The 24,408-nt window shown below is 49.5% G+C and overlaps 1 protein-coding gene across 3 annotated transcripts in view; it reads left to right on the top strand.

Annotated features, from left to right (window-relative positions):
* The window catches only part of DNAH10 (dynein axonemal heavy chain 10), a 151,910-nt gene that overhangs the window by 92,436 nt on the left and 35,066 nt on the right, over positions 1 to 24,408 (top strand). For all 3 annotated transcript variants that reach the window (XM_053901932.1, XM_053901931.1, XM_053901933.1), the window contains 14 exons: positions 936 to 1,094; positions 1,958 to 2,093; positions 3,277 to 3,399; positions 4,899 to 5,033; positions 5,317 to 5,533; positions 8,200 to 8,319; positions 9,328 to 9,473; positions 12,412 to 12,564; positions 13,909 to 14,169; positions 16,162 to 16,334; positions 17,335 to 17,428; positions 17,734 to 17,901; positions 18,449 to 18,637; positions 22,050 to 22,221. In XM_053901932.1, the coding sequence (XP_053757907.1) occupies positions 936 to 1,094; positions 1,958 to 2,093; positions 3,277 to 3,399; positions 4,899 to 5,033; positions 5,317 to 5,533; positions 8,200 to 8,319; positions 9,328 to 9,473; positions 12,412 to 12,564; positions 13,909 to 14,169; positions 16,162 to 16,334; positions 17,335 to 17,428; positions 17,734 to 17,901; positions 18,449 to 18,637; positions 22,050 to 22,221 (2,246 nt within the window). The remainder of the gene's footprint in view (positions 1 to 935; positions 1,095 to 1,957; positions 2,094 to 3,276; positions 3,400 to 4,898; positions 5,034 to 5,316; positions 5,534 to 8,199; positions 8,320 to 9,327; positions 9,474 to 12,411; positions 12,565 to 13,908; positions 14,170 to 16,161; positions 16,335 to 17,334; positions 17,429 to 17,733; positions 17,902 to 18,448; positions 18,638 to 22,049; positions 22,222 to 24,408) is intronic.

Below are 24,408 nucleotides of genomic sequence, written 5' to 3'. Positions count from 1 at the left end.
GCCGTTTTTTCTTAATTCTTCTTATGTTTCTTATGAGAAAGCCACTGGACAGTGGCTCCCTGGTTTCAGGTGGGTTGTGCCATAGCCCTCCTGCCTTTTGTTCTTTAATTAATTCATTGTTAGGTAGTTGATAGAACTGTCACATATGTGTATTTGCACGCCACCATTATTTTTAGGTAGTTAATTATGAACTGTTTGTGCGAGGTGTGGTTTTCTGTAGACGAATTCATCCCATCGTGTTGCAGGAATTTGCAGGCATTATGGTGGCAAATGCCCCATCCACATGACGTACAAAGTCAGCAGCACAGAGCAGACATCCCGTAGATACGAGAGATTGAGCGTTAGTGGTCCAAGGGTGTGTTACATAGTCCTGGACGACTGTTGTCTCCTGTACACGTATTATGAAATCTTTACGTAAATCGTCACAGGCACGAGTACGTAACTTAGCTTCTCATTGCCCTGAACAGGCAAGGCTCTGCCTTCAGTTCAGACCTTGCTTGTGCTGGGGCCATATTTTTGGTGAAACATGGTTCCCTTGCATTAAAATTTTTTTTTTTAAGTTTACTTATTTGAGAGACAGAGTGTGAGTGGGGGAGGGGCAGAGAGAGAGGGAGACACAGAATGTGAAGCAGGCTCCAGGCTCCGAGCTGTCGGCACAGAAGCTGATGCAGGGCTCGAACCCACGGATCGTGAGATCATGAACCTGAGCCAAAGTCGGACGCTTAACTGACTGAGCCACGCAGGCGACCCTGTTCCCTTGCATTTAGTGTAAGCCATTGACGGTGATGGAGAAGCCCAGGGGAGAGTTTGTGTGGGTTGCATTTGAAATTTTGGACTGGATCCCGAACATCTAACCCCCACCTAGGCAGCCCAGACTGTTTTCCTAATGTGTAGTCCACCTGGACCACAGCTGCAGCCTCTCTCCTTGGGTTTAGGCTCGGGCTGATGACGAAGTTGTACATCCTAAACCCCAAAGCCGTGAGTGTCGTAGAGCTCTATGGCATCCTGGACCCCACCACCCGAGACTGGACAGACGGGGTGCTGTCGAACATCTTCCGGGAGATCAACAGGCCGACGGATAAGAAGGAGCGAAAGTGAGTACCTTTGTAAATGGGAGAGAGCCTGGGTTAGCCTCATATTAATTATCTGAATGTTATAGGTAAGGAAAAAAAAAAGACAACGTATAGTATTGTAGTTTCATGCATGGACGCCCACAGACTTAGAATCAGATGTCGAAGGCCCTGCTCACAAAGTGCCAGATGCCATGTCAGTTCTCTGTGTGTTATCTCTGTCTCCTCGACTGCTAGGATACTCTGCTCTCTATAAGGATACTTGTCCTTGGCTAAGGGCCCACCTGGGTAATCCAAGATGCTGTCATCTTGAGATCCTTAACGCCTGCAAAAATCTTTTCTTCCCCCCAAATAAGGTCACAGTCACAGGTTCTGGATGGACGTATCTTTTGGGAGCCAAAAGTACATTCAATCCATCATACACGGATAGGGTATATGAAATACTTTCCTTTGCTCTTAACCTTACCGTAAGGAAAGTTGGTGTCAAAACCAGTGACCAATAGCAATTGATATTCTCAGTTTTAAGAAAAGACTGAGACTCTGATCCTATCCGTCTCCACACACAGCTGCTGCTCAGCTCCAGCAGATTGTTCCCAGGCAGGAGCGCAGGTCTGTGTTTTCAGCCTTCCGGGTTGCAAGAGAAGCAAGAAATTCAGATTTTTGTGTGAAGTTGTATTATTCTTCAGTGTCAGTGACTGACTCACACAGATATTATGGTTTGTTTGTTTTTTTCCTTTTGATTTTATGGGTCAAACCTCTGGACCCAGTTGGGTGCTCTGTGTCAGGTCCTGGCTACAGAACCCTGGGAAAAAGACATTCGTCATGAATGGGAAAGGGACACCAAGTTCCATGAGAAAGCCTGGCTTACTTTTCTTGGGTTGCTGTAGGTATATTTTATTTGATGGTGATGTGGATGCTCTGTGGGTGGAAAACATGAATTCTGTGATGGACGACAACAGGCTGTTGACGTTGGCCAATGGTGAGCGCATTCGGCTTCAAGCGCACTGTGCTCTGCTCTTTGAGGCAAGTAGTGATGAAAAATAATTTTTAATATGTCTTGCAGTTAAGAATTTAAATGTTTATTAAATTGGTAATAAATGTAGATGACCAAAGAAAATCCAAACAGTGCAAGAAGAGTTTTTATGATGAGGACAACTCAATACTTCCCTTACTCTTCTTACTCCTCTTTACCGTATCCCGGAGGTAACTGCTTTTCATTCTTGGGTTGTTTCTGCTGATCATTATCCTGTTGTCTGTACAGGACACACTTAGCATGCTGTTTCTTCCCGTATCAAGTTTACACAGTATCTACGCTATGACTGCTATGAAAGCGAGAGTTCATCTCTCACAACGCTAGCTCGCTCCCCTCCTCAGAATACTAAACTAAACTGATTGCTACATCAGTTAAATCAGTAAAAAGTATTTACATTATTATGAATATGGAAATATTTACTGTAGAGCCAACTAGTATACTGCTATTATGTTTACTTTCTTTTTGAGCCTTTTTTTTTTTTGGTCTTAGTTTGTAGTTGCCTTCTTTTTTTCTCTCACACTATTTGCCTTTAATTTTCTTTTCATTTGTCTTTGCAAACTTTCTATCATAGCCTCTGAACCTCTTTCATAGCTGTGGCCCTGAGACTTGTTTTCACTTCAGCTTAATGTTAAAGTTGTTCCTAAGTTGGCCTGCAAAATTCACCAATGCATGCGTATTTTCTTACCTTATTGGCTGACTGAACAGTGTCTTTTTTTTTTTTTCTCATGAAGAGATAGGTGTGTTAATATTGCTGGTTTAGATGGGTATGTGTTAAGTTTTATACTACCCAATCTCAACTATATTTTAAAAAATGAAGAAAAAAAAATACTGAAAGGAAAACAGTCCAAAACAATGTTTATTTCTTGGTGTTGGTATTTTGGGTAACTTATTTTCTTCTCTATAGTTTTCTATTTTTGTCAGATATTCTACAGCATATTAATTTTCATATTAATTTATAGTAAAAGAAAAGTTAAAAAGGTGCTACATCAGAAATGTATAACCTTCCCATGATAAACCTAAGTGTTCAGTTGGAAGCCTCATGAAAGCTATGTTAATCTGGGCATGACTTGGGTTTTATTCAGTTGTGAAAACTTTGCCCAAAGCAAAGGCCTTTAAACATGCCGTTCAGCTGTTCATAGCTTTAGACGTGACTGATTTCCTTTATTTCTCTAGGTTGGAGATTTACAGTATGCCTCTCCTGCAACTGTGTCTCGATGTGGAATGGTTTATGTGGATCCTAAAAACTTGAAATATCAACCGTACTGGAAAAGATGGGTTAATCAAATACAAAACAAGGTGAAAATTATTTCTAAAATGAACTTAAAAGTTATTAGTATTCGTGCCTAGCTGAATAAACATAATCCAGGGGGATGTTTGTAGTTAAAGCCATGACCTTGACCTGCCTGTGATCTTAAGCACAGTGTCAGAGCATCAATAAATTGGATGAAAACCTGGAAGACACACTTACTAGATTTCCAGATAATTCCATAGCTGGTGGGATAGGTAATCTTTTTTTTTTTTCTTTCATTTCTTAAGCTTATTTATTTATTTTGAGAGAGAGGGAGGGAGGGAGGGAGGGAAGAGACAAGCTGGGGAGGGGCAGAGAGAAAGGTGGACAGAGGACCTGAAGCAGGCTCTATGCGGATAGCACAGAGCCTGATGCGAGGCTCAAACTCACAAACTGTGAGATCATGACCTGAAGTCGGACGCTTAACCAACTGAGCCACCTAAGCGCCCCAGGGCTACGTGATGATTCCAGTAGTCCAGATCAAGGGTTGACATTTTTTTTTCCTGTAAAAGGATTGAGAGTAATATTTTAAACTTTGCGGGCCGGCTGGTTTCTTTTGCAACTACTCAACTATACCATCGTGGTATGAAAGCAGCTAAAGTACACGAATGGTCATGTCTATGTACCAATAAAATTTTATTTACACAAAGAAGTGGCAGGCCAGGTTTGGCTTGTGGGTTGTAGTTGGCAACTCCTGCTGCAGCCAAGCCCAGCTGTTGAGAGACTTCTCTCTAGAGGGGCCCAGCTTTTGCTGAATTGGATGAATGCAATGTGAAGGACCTAGCTTGTCATGTAATTGAGTTTTGACGGTTTTAGTTGACCTCAAACCATGTCATGTGTCACGTGGCTGCTAAAATGTGTATTGTAACAAAAGGCTTTGTTGAAAAGTATAGAGATAGGTGTGACAGTCACGTGAAGTTAGTGGCTTGACCACACACCCAGGACACCATGACTGCGTTCTCAAAGCGACGCAGGTGGTTTGGGTGTATCACTGGAAGGACTGCTAGGCTGATGGTGAATTGGAAACCAGGACATAATTATCCCAGAGAAGAGAAGACCGAGGGAAGCATGATAGGACCATTGGAGGCACCGTCGTGAGGGAGAGAGAGTTGTGTCAGGGCCCCTGCGACCCCTGGTGGTCCTCAGCGCCTTGATAGGGAGAGGGGCTTCCACTGCTTTGCCCTCTTTGCAAGATGACTGTGGCCGCACCACTTGAACTTGAAGATAATCAGCCCCATTTCTGTCAAATGGGACCTGTTATCCTCCCTCCCTCCCAGGTGGCGGGGTAGATGCTATGGCAGTGAGACGAAGCGCTTTGCAATGAAAGTGCACCGTGAAGGACAAATCTCTCCACAAACGGAAGGCGCTGTTATCGGGGTTTACTCACCTGCCAAATCTACCCTTCATCAGAAGACCTTTCTCATCCCTCTTTCGCCAAGATCAGCTTTCCACTAACTTCCCCTTAAAGGAGCCCTCGAAAATGCATTGCAATTCTGCTCTTTTATAGGCAGAGCAAAGCAATTTAGAGAGTCTCTTTGAGAAGTATGTGCCCTATCTCATCGACGTGATTGTGGAAGGGACAGTGGATGGAAGACGAGGCGAGAAGCTGAAGACCGTCGTTCCGCAGACAGACCTAAATATGGTGAGAAAATATCCCTGTTAGCAAAGAGAGAAGCTTCCCTAAAGGTGGACCCACAGGCCAAGGGAAGCAGAGATGCCAGAGGGGTAAACTGTAACGTCACAGGTTGCTTTCTTTGGCGACCCCGTGCAGGACAAGGTGCCAGGCTCCATCTGACGGAACCGATAGGGTGGGTCATAGGTTCCCACCGCGCTGGGACCTGGGATCCCGAGGTTTATGACCAGAACTGACCCTGGGGTGGGGGAGTGGAATGAATGGGCTGATCTGGGATTTGCCTGGGCACCAGGTAACCCAGTTAACCAAGATGTTGGATGCACTACTCGAAGGAGAAATAGAGGAACCAGACCTTCTGGAGTGCTATTTCTTAGAGGCTCTGTACTGTTCTCTGGGAGCCGCTCTGCTCGAGGATGGAAGGATTAAATTTGATGAGTGCATTAAACGCCTTGCTTCTTTGCCTTCTGTTGATACGGAAGGGGAATGGGCCAGCCCCGGGGAGATGCCAGGTAAGATCTGGGCGTAGCCTGTTTTCCTACTCACAGCGCTTTGCGGGGAGGGTTTTGGAGGAAGTGACCTTGCTTCTCCATACGTATGCCCGTACGGGTTTTCCAGCTCGCTGGCTTCTGTAGACACACGTGCAATGGCCAGACCCCCCCGGGGTACCCTCAGAAGTTCCAGCGTGTGAGCTGCTAGAGCAGAAGCCGCACTGGCTTGTCTTGTTGAGTCTAAACTCCTCCCCACCCCAGCACTCCCACCCTCGCACCCTGAGTTTAGTTAGGCGCTCGCTTCCTTTGCTGTTTAAGTTTTTAGAAATTTTCACACTTTGCATGACTTTGAGTTTCTTCTCCTTTGAATTTCTCTACCTGTTTTTTTAAGACCACCTCTCTAATTTTCATCTGCTGTATTCCTGAGTATTTTCACAGGAGGTGATCAAGGGTGGATCCGTAGGTCATTCTTAGGAGATCTTCGGATTAAGGTTTTTAGTTTGCGTGTGAAGAAGGTGCATCCTCCAAGAATGACGTGTGATGAACATGCCTTTTTCAGGAACTCTGTGTAACGCTAGGATCCATCTTTGTCTAGTTCTTTAAAAAAAATTTTTTTTAGCGTTTATTTATTTTTGAGAGAGAGAGAGACAGAAGACAGACTGTGAGTGGGGGAGGGGCAGAGAGAGAGAGGGGGACACAGAAACCGAAGCAGCCTCCAGGCTCTGAGCTTTCAGCAGAGACCAACACGGGGCTTGAACCCACCAACCGGGAGATCATGACCTGAGCCAAAGCTGGACGCTCAACCAACTGAGCCACCCCGGCATCTCATCTTTGTCTAGTTCTCAATGATATTTGAACATGACTTGGCCGGTCACCATCTTTCTAAGCTGTATCCTATCATCATTGCCCGGGGCGTTCTTTGTAAACAGCCAAGTAAAGCGGTCCCCGGGCTTCCTAATGGGGAGCACTGTGCTCTCCACCGTCCTGCTCAGGTGCCGGCTTCCTTGCCGGGCTCCTCTTGAGGAGGAGCTGTCTCTTCAGTTTCCCTCCTACCAACTCCCTCCCAGCTGCTCTTGGACCTGCTCAGGGGAAACCTTCTACGCCCTTCTAGAGACGTCTCTCCACCTCTTTCCTGTGAAAGCCACGAGTCCTCGAAAGGTTGGCTTCGAGCTCTGTCTTCTCATCCCACTTGCTTCTCAGCCAACAGCCGCCCGCCCCCCCTTTCAAATCCCGGCTCCCCTGGAAGTGCTTCCGGTGAGCGTGTCCGCTGCCGTCTCCACCGGAGGCCACGGGCCTTGGCGTCCTCGCCATCCCGACCTTGCCTGGCGTCCGACGTGGCTGACCACTTCCTGCCCTCTTGAGACGTCCCTCCTCTTCCCTGCCGGCCGCTCGTCCGTCTCCTTCCTCGCCTCGGGGTTTGGTCTTCCAGCCTCCTTTCGTGCTGCGAGTCCTCACGGAGCGCTGGCCGCGCGCTCACAGCTTCGACCTGCCAGTCTCCTTCCCTCCTGAGCCTTCTCCTCGTTCCCTAGCTCTGTCCCGAAATCTGTCTGTGGGTTGTCTGTCATTCATCTGTCTACTCGTGTATCTGTTGTCTATTTACCTTCCATCCATCTACCTATCATCTATATCATCTACCCACCTCTTATCTATCATCTGTCTGTCCGCCTTGCACACGGCGACCCTGACACTTTCTTCCCCCCACCCCAACCTGTCATTTCAGCCTGTCGATCTCCACCCCCACATCTCTTGGGAGCTCTCCTGTCAGCTCTGCCCTGGGTAAGGTGGGAGCCTCACGGACAGATCTCCCAGTCTCCACTCACCTCCTCCAGATCCATTTTCCACTACAGTCGTACTGATCTCTGCAGAGGCAGACCCGATCACGGGTCCCCCTGGAGACTAATGTCACACGCCCAGGACCGACGGGGTGGAGAACAAGCCCCTGAAATGGCCCGCCAGGCTCTTCACGCAACAGCCCCGCAGCCCTTGTAGCGTTGGCTCATCTGACCACCGTGTGCACTCCTCACTTACTCCTTTCTGGTCCTCCGGCCACCCCGCCGTGCTCTCTTCTCCCTGACAGCCTCCCAGCGGCCCCCGGTTCTCTTGGCTCGGGACTCATGCTTCAGGTCTCAGACTGGATGGCATCTCCTTTGGGACGGCTTCCTCCCCGTGCTGGCTGCAAAATTTGGTATTGCTGGGGCCTCCGGGTGGCAGTCTCTCTGGGAGCAGGTGCACGAGGAACCTTTCTTAGAGCTGGTTTGCGTAGCACCCCTGATGTTCAGGTACAGAGGAGTGTGGGCTGCCCCGTGGCACCTGGTGCTTCTCCGACCTCTTCCCTGCCCCTCCTGGTCAGACGTCCTCCCGGGCGCCCGCCGCACCTGCGCTTGCCCTGTCGCGGAACGTAGCGCTCCGCGTTGACATTGCCTGTTGACTTGCCTCCATTCCGCCCCCGACCCGGCCGCCAACAACTGTAAGCCTAGGTTCCAGGGTTGTCCGCCACCGAACTCTCTCGTCCCCAGGGAGGGGGCTCAGCATGTACCTGCCCAGTGGACGGGAGTGTAAGTTCGAAGTACTCGGTTAAGTTGCCGTCCAGGGGGCGGGTAGCATCAGTTCGTCTTATGCATGTCCCGGAGCTGACTCTGTATTTCCGTGCCTATGACTGAAGCGAAATGGACCATTATGTACCACAGGTCACCTCCCAACCATGTATGACTTTCATTTCGATTCTGCACAGAAGAAATGGATACCGTGGAATAAGTTAGTTCCTGAATACGTTCACGTCCGCGAGAGGAAATTTATCGACATCCTGGGTGAGTGAGAACAAAGCACCTGTTCTCAGTGTATGGCTCTTGTCCTGTGAGGAAGCGAAAAAGAGCCGGGGGCCTCCGTGGCCCCCTGAGTCCCACCCAGAGCGTTGGTTCGGAGAAACTGAAAAGATTGAGCCGTGGGCCTCACCAAGAGGGTGGTGTTTCTGATTCTGTTTATGTGCGGCTGGCTCTGAGGGTCTTCTGACGTCTGTGGTTCTCAGCTGTCGCCTGACAGGTGGGGTGGGGATAGGACAGTCCGCTCTGCCCCCCCCCCCCCAAGTCTCCACGGGCCCCCTGCAGCCTGGAGAGCTGGCCGGCTGTGCGAAGGAATGAAGGAAGAAAGAGAGAGGAATGAGCAGGGCAGCGTGTCGTGAAAAGGGCTGCCTCGCGAGGTCGTCCACCACGGACGTTTAATGGGTTGTGCCGTATTTTTAACGCACCCCTCTGGCTATTTAGAGAACATAGTGGCAGGATGACTTCCCAAAACAAACGTCTGGGTTTGGTTCCGATGGAATGAGACATACCCATTTCCCCAGGAACCGGTCAGGACTAAAAACAACCCGTGCAGGGGCAAGCCAGACCTGGTCTCGTGGTTTCGTTCTGTCTTTGGAGGAAGTTGTTGGTCAGGAAACCAAACCCTGCAGATATGTGACTGATGTAAGCCATGGAGAAACTGAGTTTTTAACATCCCGAGTATACATCGGAGTCGGACATGAAGAACGGTTTGGGGCTTCTGAATCTGGACCGTAGCAGTGACCGCACAGCTGTAGAAATGTACCAAATGCACCAAAACACACCCTTAAAATGGGTGAATTTTATGGTGTTTAAGCGATGCCTCCATAGAGCTATTAAAAATAACGATTGGGGCAGTGAGATTCCAGACGGTACCCGTATACTCATTTTCAAGGTCACGTCTTGGGGTTTGGCTGACGCTTTTTATGGGACGTTCCAGGTTGCCGCATGCTCCCCTTTGACGTTTCTGTGATGCCCCCCTCCTATCGTGTTCCCCAGTTCATACCGTGGATACAACACGCACCACCTGGATGCTGGAACAGATGGTCAAGATCAAGCAGCCGGTTCTTCTGGTTGGTGAATCTGGCACCTCTAAGACAGCCACTACCCAGAACTTCCTCAAAAATCTGAACGTGGACATGAACGTAAGTCGTGGTTGGTATCCTGCTGGGTAACAAATCACCCCCGCGCGTAGCAGCCCAGGGCAACAGACGCTCACTGTCGCACCATTTCTGCGCGTCAGGGATCTGGGCATGGCTTAGCTGGGCGGTTCTCGCTCACGCTCTGTCCTGAGACCGCTGTCCAGCCGTTGGCCGGGGCTGGAGGGCCCTCTTCCAAGATGGTGGGCCTCAGTTCCCCACCATGCGGACCTCTCCGAGGGCTGCCGAGTGACCTCTTGATATCGCAGCCCGCTCCTGCCAGAGTGCACGTCCACGATGGAGCAAATCGGATGCCACGCTGCTTTTGGTGACCTAGGAAGTCACCTTCCCTCACTTCGGCCATGGTCTGTGGGTGACACAGAGACCACCGTGAATCACCTTCACACTGTGGGGGGGGCTACGCGGGTGAATGAGTACCTGGAGGGTGAGGGTGGACGGGGGTCATCTTGGAGGCCGGCCGTCTCTTTATCCATCACCTTGCTGTGGTTTTGAAAACCTCAAGGTTTTCCTTTCTTTCCTCCAGGCCTGTGTTAAATGTGGGAGGGTCCGACACGTGGGGGACACTGAGCTAGCTGGGTGCCACAGGGACAGACAAGAGCGAACTTGCAGTCAGTTCTGGAGGGACTCACAGTTGGGTGGGGGGGAGACAAATTCGGAAATGAACCCTGTGAAACATGACACTGCAGAACGTGCCAGGGTCCTAAGACATTAGGAAGGGGGGTGCCAGGGGCGCCTGGGGGCTCAGTCAGTTAAGCCTCCAGCTCTTGATTTCAGCTTAGGTTCTGAGGTCACGGTTCATGGGTTCGAGCCCCTCCTTGGGATCTGCGCTCACAGTGTGGAGCCTGCTTGGGATTTTCTCTCTGTCTCTGTCCCTCCCTTGCTCACACTCTCACGCTCTCTCTCTCTCAAAATAAATACACTTAAAAAAAAATAAAGAGGGGCGCCTGGGTGGCTCAGTCGGTTGAGCTTCCGACTTTGACTCAGGTCAAGATCTCACGGTTCGTGAGTTCGAGCCCCGCGTCGGGCTTTGTGCTGACAGCTCGGAGCCTGGAGCCTGTTTCAGATTCTGTGTCTGCCTCTCTCTCTGACCCTCCCCTGCTCGCACTCCGTCTCCCTCTGTCTCAAAAATAAATAAACACTAAAAAAAAAAAAAAAAAAAAAAAAAGGAAGGAGGCTGTCAATTCTCCTTTCTATACTCAGAGTTGCCTTACATGGGCCACCTGCTCATCATTTCAACTGTCCTGGCTTCAAACAATTTTTATTTAATGGCTTTTTGTTTTTTTTTTTAATAACCAAGGCAAGATTCTGTCTCCTCCAAGAAGCTGCCTGTGCTTTTCAGGATATCCAGCTGACACATACTTGTCCCAAATCCACTCACTGACTCAGTTCTCTGTTTTTGTTAATATCTGCTCATCATTTAATTTTCCAATTCCTGTCTTGGCCTCCTGGAACCTCAGAGGGGAGAAGAGTTTCTTGCGACTCTTCTTCTGACTTCTTTCTTACTTAGGCTTGTTCCCCGGGCCCTGTGACCCTCTAGGCCAGGGAGTGGTCAGCCAGGCTTCGCGATGGGCATCACATGAAGGATGTGGGCAAGACAGGGCCGGACTGCCCGCGGATGGTCGAGCCCAGTCACAGGTGCACGGAAACGGGGTTTATTCAGCTTGAAGGATGTCATTGTGGAGGGCACGGAGGGGATGTTTATAGCCAGAGGGACCTAAGAGTTTGTGGGGTCAGGCAAACAGCATCCACATTCAGAACGCCCCCCCACGACGCCCCTCCGTCGGGACTCAGCAGCTGGTGCTCATCGGGCCGGCAGTCACATCGGTGCACATTCGTTACGAGGAGACGCACGTTGACCTTCGTCGCATGCGGCTCCCGTGCACCTGTCGGCACCTCTGAGGACAGTGCCGTCTGCAGCAGTGGTTCTCAAAGTGTGGTCCCTAGGCCAGCAGCATTGCCTGAAAACTCGCATACACGATCCTAGACCTTTTGAATCAGAAGCTCTGAGGATGGGGCCCTTTGAGCCGTTTGGCACAGGCCCTCCAGGTGATTTGGGTGCATAATTAAGAGCAAGAACCACTGACCCACGAACCCTCACCAAGTGCTCTAAGAAGCACAGTGAGGGGTCCTGTGTGTGCCCCGTGCATGGGGGAGGCTGTCCACACAGGGGCCCGGGGCCTCCCTCACCTTTCTCTCAGCAATTAATTCCAAAGGTGCTCTCTCTGGCCTATTTATTAAGACATAGCAGGCATGATAGTAACTTCTGGTTGAATATTACTTTGTCATGTGGAAAACGCCTTTGGGGATTTCATCTCCTGTGATAAAATCACCCTATGAAGTAGTCCAAGCAGATGCTATTAAAACTGTCTTACAGATGAGAAAAACGAGGTTCTAAAAGGTTGAACCTCTTTGGGGCGCTTGGGTGGCTTTGTCGGTCGGGCGTCCGTCTGACTTTGGCTCAGGTCACGATCTCGTAGTTTGTAGGTTCAAACCCCACATCGGGCTCTGTGCTCTCAGCTCAGAGCCTGGAACCTGCTTCGGATTCTGTGTCTCCCTCTCTCTCTCTCTCTGCCCCTCCCCTGCTTGCCCTCTCTCTCTCAAAAATAAATAAGCATTTAAATAAATAAATATTAAAAAAATTGTTTAAAGGTTAAACCTCTTTTTGGAGGTCACTTAGCCAGACCGTGCAGAGCTAAGACCCCCTAGCTGACATTGTGCCAGAGGCCCGTGTGTGGTGACTGGTCATGCTTGGCCTCACACAACCTGCTGAAGGGGAAGAATGCTGTACCGGCACGCGCTGGGTTATAGGAAAGTTCAGGTGCCGGTGAATTTGCAAAATAGACGGCAGCGCACGGCCCAGCATTTCCCGCTGGTACTGTGAAGAGATGACCGCCTTCTGGAACGATCTCTCTCTCTCTTCCAGATTGTGTTAATAGTCAACTTCTCCTCCCGCACCACATCTCTGGATATCCAAAGAAATTTGGAAGCAAATGTTGAGAAGCGAACCAAAGACACATACGGCCCGCCCATGGGAAAGCGCCTCCTGGTGTTCATGGACGACCTGAATATGCCAAAGGTGGTGTAAGGTTAAGGAGCAGGGGGCAGTGGGGCCGGGCCGCGTGCTGCGCTTGCGTCGCTGTGTGTGCGCGTGGAGTCCGTGAGTGTGCGAGCACGTGCCTTCGTTCTGCATGGTGCCCGCAGGGTGCCGGTTATGGGAGCCAGCTCTGGAGACAGTGTTACTGGAAAGTTCTACTGACACAGCGGGACTCTTCCTTACTGATTGCTTTCCCAGAGGAGTTAGGCAGCAGGCAGCCTCCAGGCTTTTTACAGCATGTATCTGAGTAGGTGGTTTCTCGATGAGCCAGAGCTTGGATGATAGTGTCGTTCTCAGTCCCAGGTACATGGAAAGCATAAGGTCAGACACCTCCCAAGGATTCCTCTGGATTTACCAAGGAAGGGAAACTTTAGCATGCAAGAGTGTGTTTCTGGGGCCGGAGCCTGAGAGTTATGAAGTTTTCTTAGTACTAAAATTTAAATTTATGTAATTTCTGCAGAACCATTTTTTTTTCCTCTGAAAATCTATCCTCTAGATGGACTGTGTGCAAAGCCAGGATTCATCCACCCATCCATCCATCTCTCCTTCCATCCATCTATCCACCCACCCACCCACCCAGTCTTCCTTCCTTCCTTCCTTCCTTCCTTCCATTTGCCCATCCATCTATCCATCCATCCACCTACCTTTCTTCCACCCATCCACCCACCAACCCACCCATCCATCTGTCTGTCCATCCATCTTCCTTCCATCCTTCCATCTGCCCATCCGTCCATCTATCCATCCATCCACCCACCCACTGACCCACCCATCCATCTGTTCATCCATCCATCTTCCTTCCATCCTTCCATCCACCAGTCCGTCCATCTATCCATCCATCCATCCACCCACCCACCCACTGACCCACCCATCCATCTGTCCGTCCATCTGTCCATCCATCCACCCACCCACTGACCCACCCATCCATCTGTCCATCCATCCACCCATTCATCCACCTTCCTTCCCTCCACCCATCCACCCATCCATGCACACACCCACATACCCTTTCATCCATCTGTGCATCCATCCAATTAACGTGTATTTATTGAGCGCCTCCTATGGGTCTGGTGCTGTGCAGTGATGAACAGAACATAAGTAGTCCCTGCCCTCATGGAGTTTACAGTTGAGTGAGGCAGACAGATAAAAAAAAATAATAATTACAAATGAATCTATAGTTGCAAACCTTGAGAAGCCCCATGAATCTAAAACCAGAGCGCTCTGAGAGAGTAAGAGGAGAGATGAGAATTAGTTCAGATGGTTAGCAGAGGCATCCCTGAGTTCTGCTTTCCGATACTACTGTTATCTCCTTTCTTTAAAAACTAAATCAAGGTGGACGAATATGGCACACAGCAGCCGATTGCCTTGCTGAGACTGCTGTTGGAAAAAGGCTACCTGTATGACCGTGGGAAGGAGCTAAACTGCAAAAGCATTCGGGACCTTGGCTTTATTGCTGCGATGGGGAAAGCTGGAGGAGGCCGCAATGAAGTTGATCCGAGATTTATTTCGCTGTTCAGCGTCTTCAATGTACCATTTCCTTCAGAGGAGTCTTTGCATTTAATTTATTCCTCCATTCTGAAAGGCCATACCTCGGTAACTTGATTTTAATTAGCAGTCTAGGGGCGCCCGGGTGGCTCAGTTGGTTAAACGTCTGACTTCGGCTCAGGTCATGATCTCACGGTTCATGGGTTCGAGCCCCATGTCGGGCTCTGTGCTGACAGCTCAGAGCCTGGAGCCTGCTTCGGATTCTGTGCCTCCCTCTCTCTCTCTGCCGCTTCCCTGCCATCACTCTGTCTCTTTCTCTAAAAAATAAACATTGAAAAAATTTAATTAGCAGTCTGAACTAGAGGGCCTTCTGTTGGGTAGAGTGTTTGCATGGCCCTCTTGGGCATTAGACACAGCAGGCACAAGGCCCACGGTACTTTTAGGGGCACACAAAAATGTTTTCTTTCAAAACTGGAAGAAAAAATATCCAGTCTGGATTATATGCATCTTTATATCAGTGCGGTCATAAAAGATAAAGTAACATATTTTTATGGAGGAAGGGGCCCAGAAGGCAAAAGTGCCTTGGGTCCACGGAGGTCATGACGTGGCCCTGAGCTACATGTGTCACATTGAGCCGCAGCAGTGAATTAACTAGGGGACCAGGACCTGGAGTCAGGCCCCATGCTGCTCCTTGGGCAAGTTCGTTGAGCTCTCCTAGACCCAGTTCTCATCTGGAATGGGGATGACGACGGCAGCCACCTCACCGAGAATGCACGTAAAATGTGTGGCACGGCGTCTAGAACATAGCAGATGCTCATTAGATACTAGTTACCGCTCTCCTTATGTCGATTTAACTTGGCCATCCCACAAATGGAACCCGTGCATTTAAATGATGACCTTCTGCTCCCGGCATTTCCCTCCTAAAGTGAGGTTTGCACACGGTCTTCAGGGGCAGGAAAGGTAAAGGTGTGGAGTGGCCAGGTGTGATCACCAGGGACTGTGAGCACCTGGTGTTCCGTGCCTTACCTTAAGCCATTCGCTTCCAAAACCGTGAGGTCTGCCCTGGTCCAGTCAGACTCCAGCGGAGGGCTGGTGTGGGCTTTGGTTTCACATCGTGTTGACTTGTCAGTTAATGAGAAAATCTAGGGAAACAGAGCAAATCAGATGGTGAGTTTCTCTGGCTTTTTCAGTTTTTTTCTTATCTCCTCTTTTTTTTTTTAAATTTTTTTAACGTTTATTCATTTTTGAGACAGAGACAGAGCATGAATGGGGGAAGGTCAGAGAGAGTGAGACACAGAATCTGAAACAGGCTCCGGGCTGTCAGAGCCCAACGCGGGGCTCGAACTCATGAGACTCAGGACCACGAGATCATGACCTGAGTCGAAGTCGGACGCCCAACCGACTGAGCCACCCAGGCGCCCCTCTTATCTCCTCTTTAAAAATTATGATAGGGGCGCCTGGGTGGCTCAGTCGGTTAAGCGTCTGACTTCAGCTCAGGTCACGATCTCGCAGTCTGTGAGTTTGAGCCCCGCGTCGGGCTCTGGGCTGATGGCTCGGAGCCTGGAGCCTGCTTCCGATTCTGTGTCTCCCTCTCTCTCTGCCCCTCCCCTGTTCATGCTCTCTCTCTGTCTCAAAAATAAATAAACGTTAAAAAAAATTAAAAAAAAATTATGATAAAATTCACATAGTGTAGGATTCGTTGTTTTAACCACTTTAAAGTACGGTTTACTGGCATTGAGTACATTCACAATGTTGTGCCATCATCACCACCACCTTATTCCAGAATATTTTCATCACCCAAAAGTAGTCCCGCTATCCCATCCTTCAGCCCCTGGCAATTGTTGATATGCCTTCTGTCTCTCTGGATTTGCCTCTTTTGGACATTTCATATAAAGGGACTCGTACACCACGTGGTCTTTTGTGACTGGAGGCTTTCATCTGGCATCATGTTGTCAAGGTGCATCCGTGTGGTGGCACATATCAGTGCTTCACTCCTCGATGTGGCCAGATGATGTGCCGCTCGTTGTATGGATAGACCACATTGGCTTATCCATTCATCCATCGATAGACACTTGGGGGGGGTGTCTTTTCAATTTTTAGGTGTTTCATGAAAGCATCATGGCTGTGAGTGACAAGCTGACCTTCTGCACGTTGGCGCTTTACAAAACCATTGTGCAGGACCTGCCTCCCACACCATCCAAGTTCCATTACATCTTTAATCTTCGGGACCTCTCAAGAATTTTTAATGGTCTTCTCCTCACCGATCCGGGGCGGTGAGTTTGTCTTCTCTCCATACCCCATGTGGCCCATGGGTATGATGGTGGATTTTCTTTTAAGACAGAGGACTTGTCAATGAAATGGATGAGTCAATGCATCAATTAATCACCCAGTGTCTTTTTGTGTATGTTAAATGAAGAAAAGGGTTAAGGGCTTGGTTAAGGCCAGGTGACGTGTAAGCCCTTGACTTGAAGACCGGGGAGCCGTGAAAGACAGATGCGTAGACACGTGACATTTAAGCCCTTGGTGGGAATGCTCTACTGACCGTGTATTCTTTCTAAAGTTGCCTCTTGCTAATGCACCTGAATTGTTTGCAGGTGCTAGTTACATTTTGTGAAAGACCCACAAAACGTAGACGTAAGCACAAGGGACGGAAAGGATTAACTCTGGGTATAAAACTTTTCTCATTAAAGCTAGACTCCTGTCTTTACGTTAACGTGCGCTTTATGTAGGTCTGCAAGGTGTTCACATTGAGTCCACAAAAAATTGAAAAGTGAGTTAGTTGAGGACTTTCCACATACCCAAGCTTGTTCTCAGGTACCCTTGAGGAAGACCAGGAGAAGGCAGCTTCAGGGATTTAAGCGGGGGGGAGTAGGGGCTCTTTGCCAGCAACCAGAGAAAGTTCTCGAACTGGGGCCGGATGGAGCTGGTTCTTAAAATACAAAGCTGCCAGTGGCCTTGATGCTGATTTTAAATTCTTATATTCCAGCGAGTAGAAGCCGTGTCAGGTCCTCATTTTATGTCACTTACGTCATTTACGGATAACGTTCTTTTCCTCCCCTACGGGAGGATAGATTATAGATGATGATTTTATGGTCTTTACACTTGATTTGTTAACTTCCATTAAAATTTCATTAACGTGAGGCCAGGGGGGGAGAAAGGACTATAGAAATGTTGTCCTTTTCCACACCCTGTGTATCCATCTGAAAATGGTAGCATTTAGCCCCCCTTTCTCTAGATGGCTTCACGACTGATTTTGCTCCTTCCATCATGTAGGTTCCAGACGGTGACCCAGATGGTGAGAGTCTGGAGGAACGAGTGTCTGAGGATCTTCCACGACCGATTGATCAATGAAACAGACAAGCAGCTGGTCAGTACATCAAACTATACCAGCAAATTCAAAACTCTAACTACAAAATTCTTCTCTGGGTGAAGTAAACAAGTATACCCACCCCCGCCCAAGTATTTTTTTAAATATAGTTCACCAATTGGAGAAAAATACACTAACAACAGAAGTTGATGGATAGAGGAGGGTGGATTATGGAGTACCTTGCAACAGAGAAAGGAATCGAATGCAAAGTACTTCAGAGGATCTTAGCATATGTTCTTTTCCTGACAAGTTTTAGCACATACATGTTGTCGAGTTTGAGTCCTTAAGCGGTCTTCTGTCAAAAGGTACAAGACCACATAGGCAACCTGGTTATGGAACATTTTAACGATGATATGGAGGTGGTGATGAGGGATCCCATCCTGTTTGGAGACTTCCGGACGGCCCTGCAGGAAGAGGAAACACGCATTTATGAAGACATCCAGGATTACGAGGCAGCCAAGGCTTTGTTTCAGGTGTGGATGGGGCTTACCTTCTCCACAGGCCCACTTTTCCTGGGAGCGCTTCTCAGCGGAGCCCAGCACTGGGAAGAATGCCCATGCCTGTGTCTCGGGCTGCAGAATGAGAGCTTGTGTCTTATCCGGTGGTTGCCACGTCCAGTGGTGCGTGGGGATGACCTGAGGAATGTGTTAAATACACAGACCCCAGGGTTCACCCCTCTGGGTTTCCATTCGTCCAGCCCAGGGAGGGTCCCAGGGTTCCAATGCACAGCCAGGTTTGGGAACCACTCAGCTCTCCGCTATCCGTTTTCATTTTAATTCATGAACTGAGCCTTGTAATCAGCTTTGGCTCACTGCCGGCCGATCACAAACCAGCCCATAGAAGCCTCGATTGCCAATACCAGATTTAGTCCCATAAACCCAAACAATTTAATTATTTCAACCACTATAGATTATTGGGGGGGTGGAAAGAATCTCTCCTCCGTTCTTAATTTCTCCCGGACAAAAGGAAAGTCTGTCTCTCAGAATCCAGTGATCCTTTCTTTTTTTTTTTTTAATTCAGGAAATTCTTGAGGAGTATAACGAAAGCAACACCAAGATGAACCTGGTTCTCTTTGACGATGCCCTGGAACACCTAACCCGCGTGCACCGCATCATCCGCATGGACCGCGGCCACGCCCTGCTCGTGGGGGTCGGAGGCTCAGGGAAGCAGTCTCTCTCCAGGCTGGCCGCCTTCACCGCCGGCTACGAGGTGAGTCGACCTCCCCTCCCAGAAATGGTTTATTAAAGCAATTTCGCCCGTCGGTAGTTCATGCAAACATTGGAAGAATCGAAAACAGATCAGATCATAGCATGATGTTTTCATAGAGTGTAGAATTGGGTTTTTTCCTTGTTACTATTTTAACCGAATGTCCGAAGAATCTAAGTTTTGTATTGTTTTCGAATGTTTTTTTAAGTTTAGTTTTGAGAGAGAGACAGAGACAGAGCGTGAGCATGGGAGGGGCAGAGAGAGAGAGGGAGACACAGAATGTAAGCAGGCTCCAGGCTCCGAGCTGTCAGCACAGAGTCTGACGCGGGGCTTGAACCCACCAACCGTGAGATCATGACCTGAGCCGAAGTCAGATGCTTAACCAGCTGAGCCACCCAGGGGCCCCTTGTATTATTTTTAGAATGGACACTATGTCAAATCGAATTTGAAAGTCAAACTTGAGCCAATTTTGTGGTTTGTGGCGTGCACTCCTACGGAGGAGGGATCGGCCCAAACCTCCACGGACCCAGCATTCAGGTCAGCAAGTTGCTGGCTGCTGTGTCGGCACAACCAGCCCACACGGTTCTGGGCCATTCTTAGAATCTCTTTCAAAAAACAAATCCCCAAACAACAGCTTTATCGAGATATAATTCATAGACTGTACAATTCACCCATGTGCAATTCGGTGCTTTTTGGTATAGTCACAGATACGTACAGCCATCAACACGGTCTATTTGAGGACATTTTTGTCACCCTCAAAAGACATCCTCTGCCCCTTAGCTATTACCCCTCTATCTTTCTGCCCCTCATCCAGCCCTAAAAAAAAAAATCACTAACGTACTTCCGGTCTCTATAGACATCCCTATCCTGGACTCTCATATAAACAGAATCATAGAGTACGTGGTCTTTTGTTTTCAAGCTTGTTAACCGCCTGTTTTCAAGCTTCAGCCGCATAACACTGCCCGGTTCCTTTTTATGGCCAAATCGTGTTCTGTTGTATAGATTGACCACACCCTGTTTATCCATTCACCCGTTAACGGACAGGTGCCCAGTTTCCACCTTTTGGCCGCTGTGAACGGTGCTGCTGTGAACATTCACGTACAAGTTTCTGTGTCCACACGTCCACCTAGGTGTGGAATTGCCGGGTCGTGTGGCAGTGCTGTGTTTGATCATTTGGGAAACTGCCAGATTGTTTCCCAAAGCAACCGCACCATCGTACGGTCCCACCAGCACTGCGTGGGGGTTTCTGTGTCTCCGCACCATTCTTAGAAACTTACCGTGAGCTCCTGCCATACCCACTGGCAGTGCCCTTACAGGAGCCTCTCAAAGCGGAGACGTGCAGCATGCAGTGGGGCTTAATTTGGAACAAGAGTCATCTCCACGATTCACTTGTTTATTTTTGATTTCGTGGCTTGCACTTGAGGTGTCCTATCCAGAAAGTCATTGCCAAGACCCATGCCTGACTGTGTGTGTGTGTGTGTGTGTGTGTTTTAGAGAGTCTGTGAGTCAGGGAGGGGCAAGGGGGAGAGACAGAGAATAAGCTGGGCAGGGGCAGAGAGAGAGGGGGACAGAGGATCCTAAGCGGGCTCTGTGCTGACAGCAGAGAGCCTGGTGCAGGGCTCAGACTCATGAACCTGAGCTGAATCTAAGGGTCAGATGCTTAACCTACTGAGCCACCCACGCGCCTCTGTGAGAACTCTTTGTACAGAAGAGCAGTCATGATTAGTTCAATGGATCTAGCTTGCAGTATATGCTTTTGTTTAAAGTATTTCTAAAAAAAAAAAATTGGTTGATTTACCTTCCAGATCTGATAAAGTATGTGATCCAGATGTAACCGTTTTTATAGTTTTTGTACATTTTCCTAGACAAGTTGATTTCTTCCGTTGGTCGAGTCCTGGTAAATCTGACGTACTGTCCTCTGAGGTAGTGTCGTGCATCCTGGCCTGGCCTCGAGGAACGGCAGAGAGGATGTCCGAGGGACAGAGGAGAAGGGTTAACGTGTGCTGGGCTGTTACTGTGCCCTTGGAATTGTGGGGGGAGGTTGGGGAGTGGGGTCATAGCGAGCTGTTCATGCCCAAGTGGTGTTAGGAACCGTTGAGGGCGGGGCGCCTGGGTGGCTCATTTGTTGACCTCTGACTCTTGATTTCGGCTCAGGTCATGATCTCACGGTTCGTGAGTTCGAGCCTCTCGTCAGGCTCTGCGCTGACAGCACGGAGCCTGCTTTGGATTCTCTGTCTCCTTCTCTCTTTGTCCCTCCCCCCCACTCTCTCTCTCTCTCTCTCTCTCAAGATAAATAAACTTAAAAAAAAAAAAAAGAACTGTTGAGGGCAAGGGGGAAGCTAACTCAGGGAGGACCACTGGGGTCTGCAGGTATCAGACGGAACCGGAGGCCACACGTATTTGGCTGAAAGTCCTCCATGTTGCCGTGTGTGTGTGTGTGCGTGCGCACCGAGTGCCCTGCGTGAATGTGCCTTTGCAGGCCCGCGTGAGTGGGCAGAGCGTGCACGTGACCCCGTGTGCGTGCGTATATCGGGGCTGAGGGGTGGCAGCGGACGAGGGATGTTCTAGTCGCTGTAAATCCCCTGAGCTGTTTCAGAACTGACAGTTGGCTCTTTGCAGTTCAACTTCCCGGCCTCTGAGCCGACGGAAACGAATGGAGAAGGTGTGTCCTCATTTACATTTGTGTCCATTTCGAAAACATGTAATAGGGTTTTAAAATTTTAGGGATCGAAACTGGCTTCCTCCTTACTTTCTCTACGCATCTTCCCACAATCTAACTTTCGATGAACTCGCAGCCGGGCCTGTACCCACACGTGATGGCTGTGCTTGTGTGGGTCCCGTTTTCCTTTCTCCCCGCTCTGTGACTCCAATGACTCGTGTGTTTTTTTAACATTTTTTAAATTTATTTTGAGAGGGAGAGAGAGAGAGAGAGAAAGTACAAGCACGAGCTGGGGAGGGGCAGACAGGGAGAGAGAGAATCCCAAACAGGCTCCAAGCTGTCAGCACAGAGCCCGATGCCAGGCTCGAACTCACCAACCATGAGATCGTGACCCGAACTGAAGTCGGATGCTTAACCGACGGAGCCACCCAGGTGCCCCTCCAATGACTCATTTAGTGAATGAAGGTGTCCTTTTCCTCTGCCATACTCACGTGGTCCCCTCTGCACAGACCTGCGTTCCCTGCACACTCTCACGCTCTACACGTGTGTGCGCTCGTTTGCACAAAGGACTGTCAGAGTTTTCTTCGTCCCGCGTTTCTCACTCAGCAGCGTTTGTGAAAATGACCCGGGGCGTCTGGCTCTGCTGTCACTCGTCCCCCACAGACGGCTGCACGGCCTGAGCCTCTCCCCCTGCCGTTGGCCTGTGACCCTCACGCGGGCCGGTCGTCTCACGGATGCTGTGCTCCGTGTCGGCAGGTGTTTGAGATCCTCCTGAGCCGAGGCTACTCGGAGAACAATTTCCGGGAAGATCTGAAGAACCTTTATCTCAAACTTGGGACCGAGAACAAAAGGATGATCTTCCTGTTCACGGACGCCCACGTGGCCGAGGAGGGCTTCCTGGAGCTCATCAACAACATGCTGACGTCAGGTACGCGGGCCGTGCTGGCCGGATACCCGGCCCGGAGGAGGGGCCGCTCGGCGCGGGCCTGGCGGGGCCCTCAGAGATCAGAGGTCGTCCTCGGGCAATGATGAGGTCTAGGCTTGTTCTCAAAGGTCCCTCTGGCTGCCCTGAGGGTCTAGACAACAGGAAGGCGAGAGCGGGAGAGGGTGGCTGGTTTGGAGCCGCCGCTGGGGTGTGCAGGCGACAGATGACCTGGGTCTGGACGGGGCCGGGGGGTGGGGATGGGCGGTGCCGCGGGAATGGAGGGAAGCGGGAGGATTCACGAGGGACGGATCGGATGAGGGCGAGTGCACCCAGGGTGGCTCCCCCTTTCAGGCTGGAGCCTGTGGTGAGTGGTTCCATTGCTAGGAGGGGGAGGACCGGCCGCTAGGGGTGCGTGGAGATGGCTACACTTACAAAAAATCCAAACTGGATGTCGGATAGTGTTTGCTAGAGAGAGTTTGCTAGAGCCTTGGTAACAAAGTACCACAAAATGGGTGGTTGGAAACCACAAACATTTGGGGCGCCTGGCTAGCTCAGAAGAGTGGGCGACTCTTGATCTCAGGGTCACTTGAGCCCCCATGTTGAGGGCTGAGCCCCACGTTGGGTGTAGAGATGACTTAAAAAAATTGGGGGCACCTGGGTGGCTCCGTCGGTTGAGCATCCGACTCTCGATTTTGGCTCAGATCATGATCTCCTCGTTCGTGGGTTCGAGCCCCACAAACCGGGCTCTGCGCTGGGAAGTTCAGAGCCTGCTTGGGATTTTCTCTCCCTCCCTCTCTCCCTCCCTCTCTCCCTCCCTCTCCCCTCCTTGCTCTGTCTCTCTCAAAATAAGTAAATAAGCAAAGTTAAAAAAAATCTAAAATCACAAACATTTAGTGTCTCACCGTGTGGAGGTCCCCCCTCAAGGCACCTGCTGGGGTGGTTCCTTCTGGGGCTCTGAGGGAGAATCTGTTCCAGGCCCGTCTCCGGCTTCTGCTGGTTTGCCGCTAACTCCCGGGCTCGTGGGCGCGTCTCCCCGGCTGCGCTTTCCCACTCACATGGTGTTCGCCGTGCGTGCGTGTGTCTGTCTCTGATCCAAACTTCCCCTTTTTATAAGGACACCAGTTGTACTGGGTTAAGGCCTACCTTATGGACCTTGTTTTGTTTTATTTTTATTTTATTATCAGGTTAGTTAACATACAGCGGAGTCTTGGTTTCAGGAGTAGAACCCACTGATTCATCACTTCTGTGCAACACCCAGTGCTCATCCCAGCAGGTGCCCTCCTCAGTGCCCATCACCCATTTCGCCCATCCCCCCCCCCCCTCCTTTCCAGCCACTCTGTTTGGTCTCTGTATTTAAGAGTCTTTTATGGTTTGTCTCCCTGTTTTTATCTTACTTTTCCTTCCCTTCCACTATGTTTGTTTTGCTTCTCAGATTCCACATAGGAGTAAAATCATATGATATTTGTCCTTCGCTGATTGACTTATTTCACTGAACATAATACCCTCTAGTTCCATCCACGTTGTTACAAATGGCAAGATTTCATTCTTTCTGATCGCTGAGTAATATTCCGTTGTATATACTATCCATTCATCAGTCGATGGACATTTGGGCTCTTTCTATAATTTGGCTATTGTTGATAGCACTGCTATAAATATTGGGGTGCATCTGCCCCTTTGAATCAGCATTTTTTTGTAGCTTTTGGATAAATACCTGGTAGTGTAATTGCTGGGTCATGGGATAATTCTATTTTTAATTTTTTGAGGAACCTCCGTACTCTTTTCCAGAATGGCTGTGCCAGTTTGCATTTTAATGACCTCATTTTAACTTCATGACTTCTATAAAGACCCTGTTTCCAAGTAAGGTCACCTTCTGATGTCCCGGGGACTTCAACATATCTTTTGTGGAGGAGCACCATTCGATCTGTAGCAGATCGGCAGTTGGATGTAGGGGTCTGGCTCTCAGATGTGGTTCCTAAAGCTTTGGAAATGGATGGGAGCATCTGCGGGGAGAGTGTGAGACATCAGGGGAGCCCGGGGCTGAGTTCAGGGAGAAGAGGAGTGAGCCGGAGGCTGAGGTGGCAGGAGGGGAACCGGAAGCGAATTCCTCTTTATCTCTTCCAGTATACATAGCTGTGATTTAATCACGGCCGAAGGACACAAAGCACCATGAGCAGAGGGGGAGAGGCGCAC

This window comes from Panthera pardus, unplaced genomic scaffold (genome assembly GCF_024362965.1).
Source record: "Panthera pardus isolate Hobbes unplaced genomic scaffold, ASM2436296v1 HiC_scaffold_15, whole genome shotgun sequence".
NCBI lineage: Eukaryota > Metazoa > Chordata > Mammalia > Carnivora > Felidae > Panthera > Panthera pardus.
This window is presented reverse-complemented; position numbering and strand designations above follow the sequence as displayed.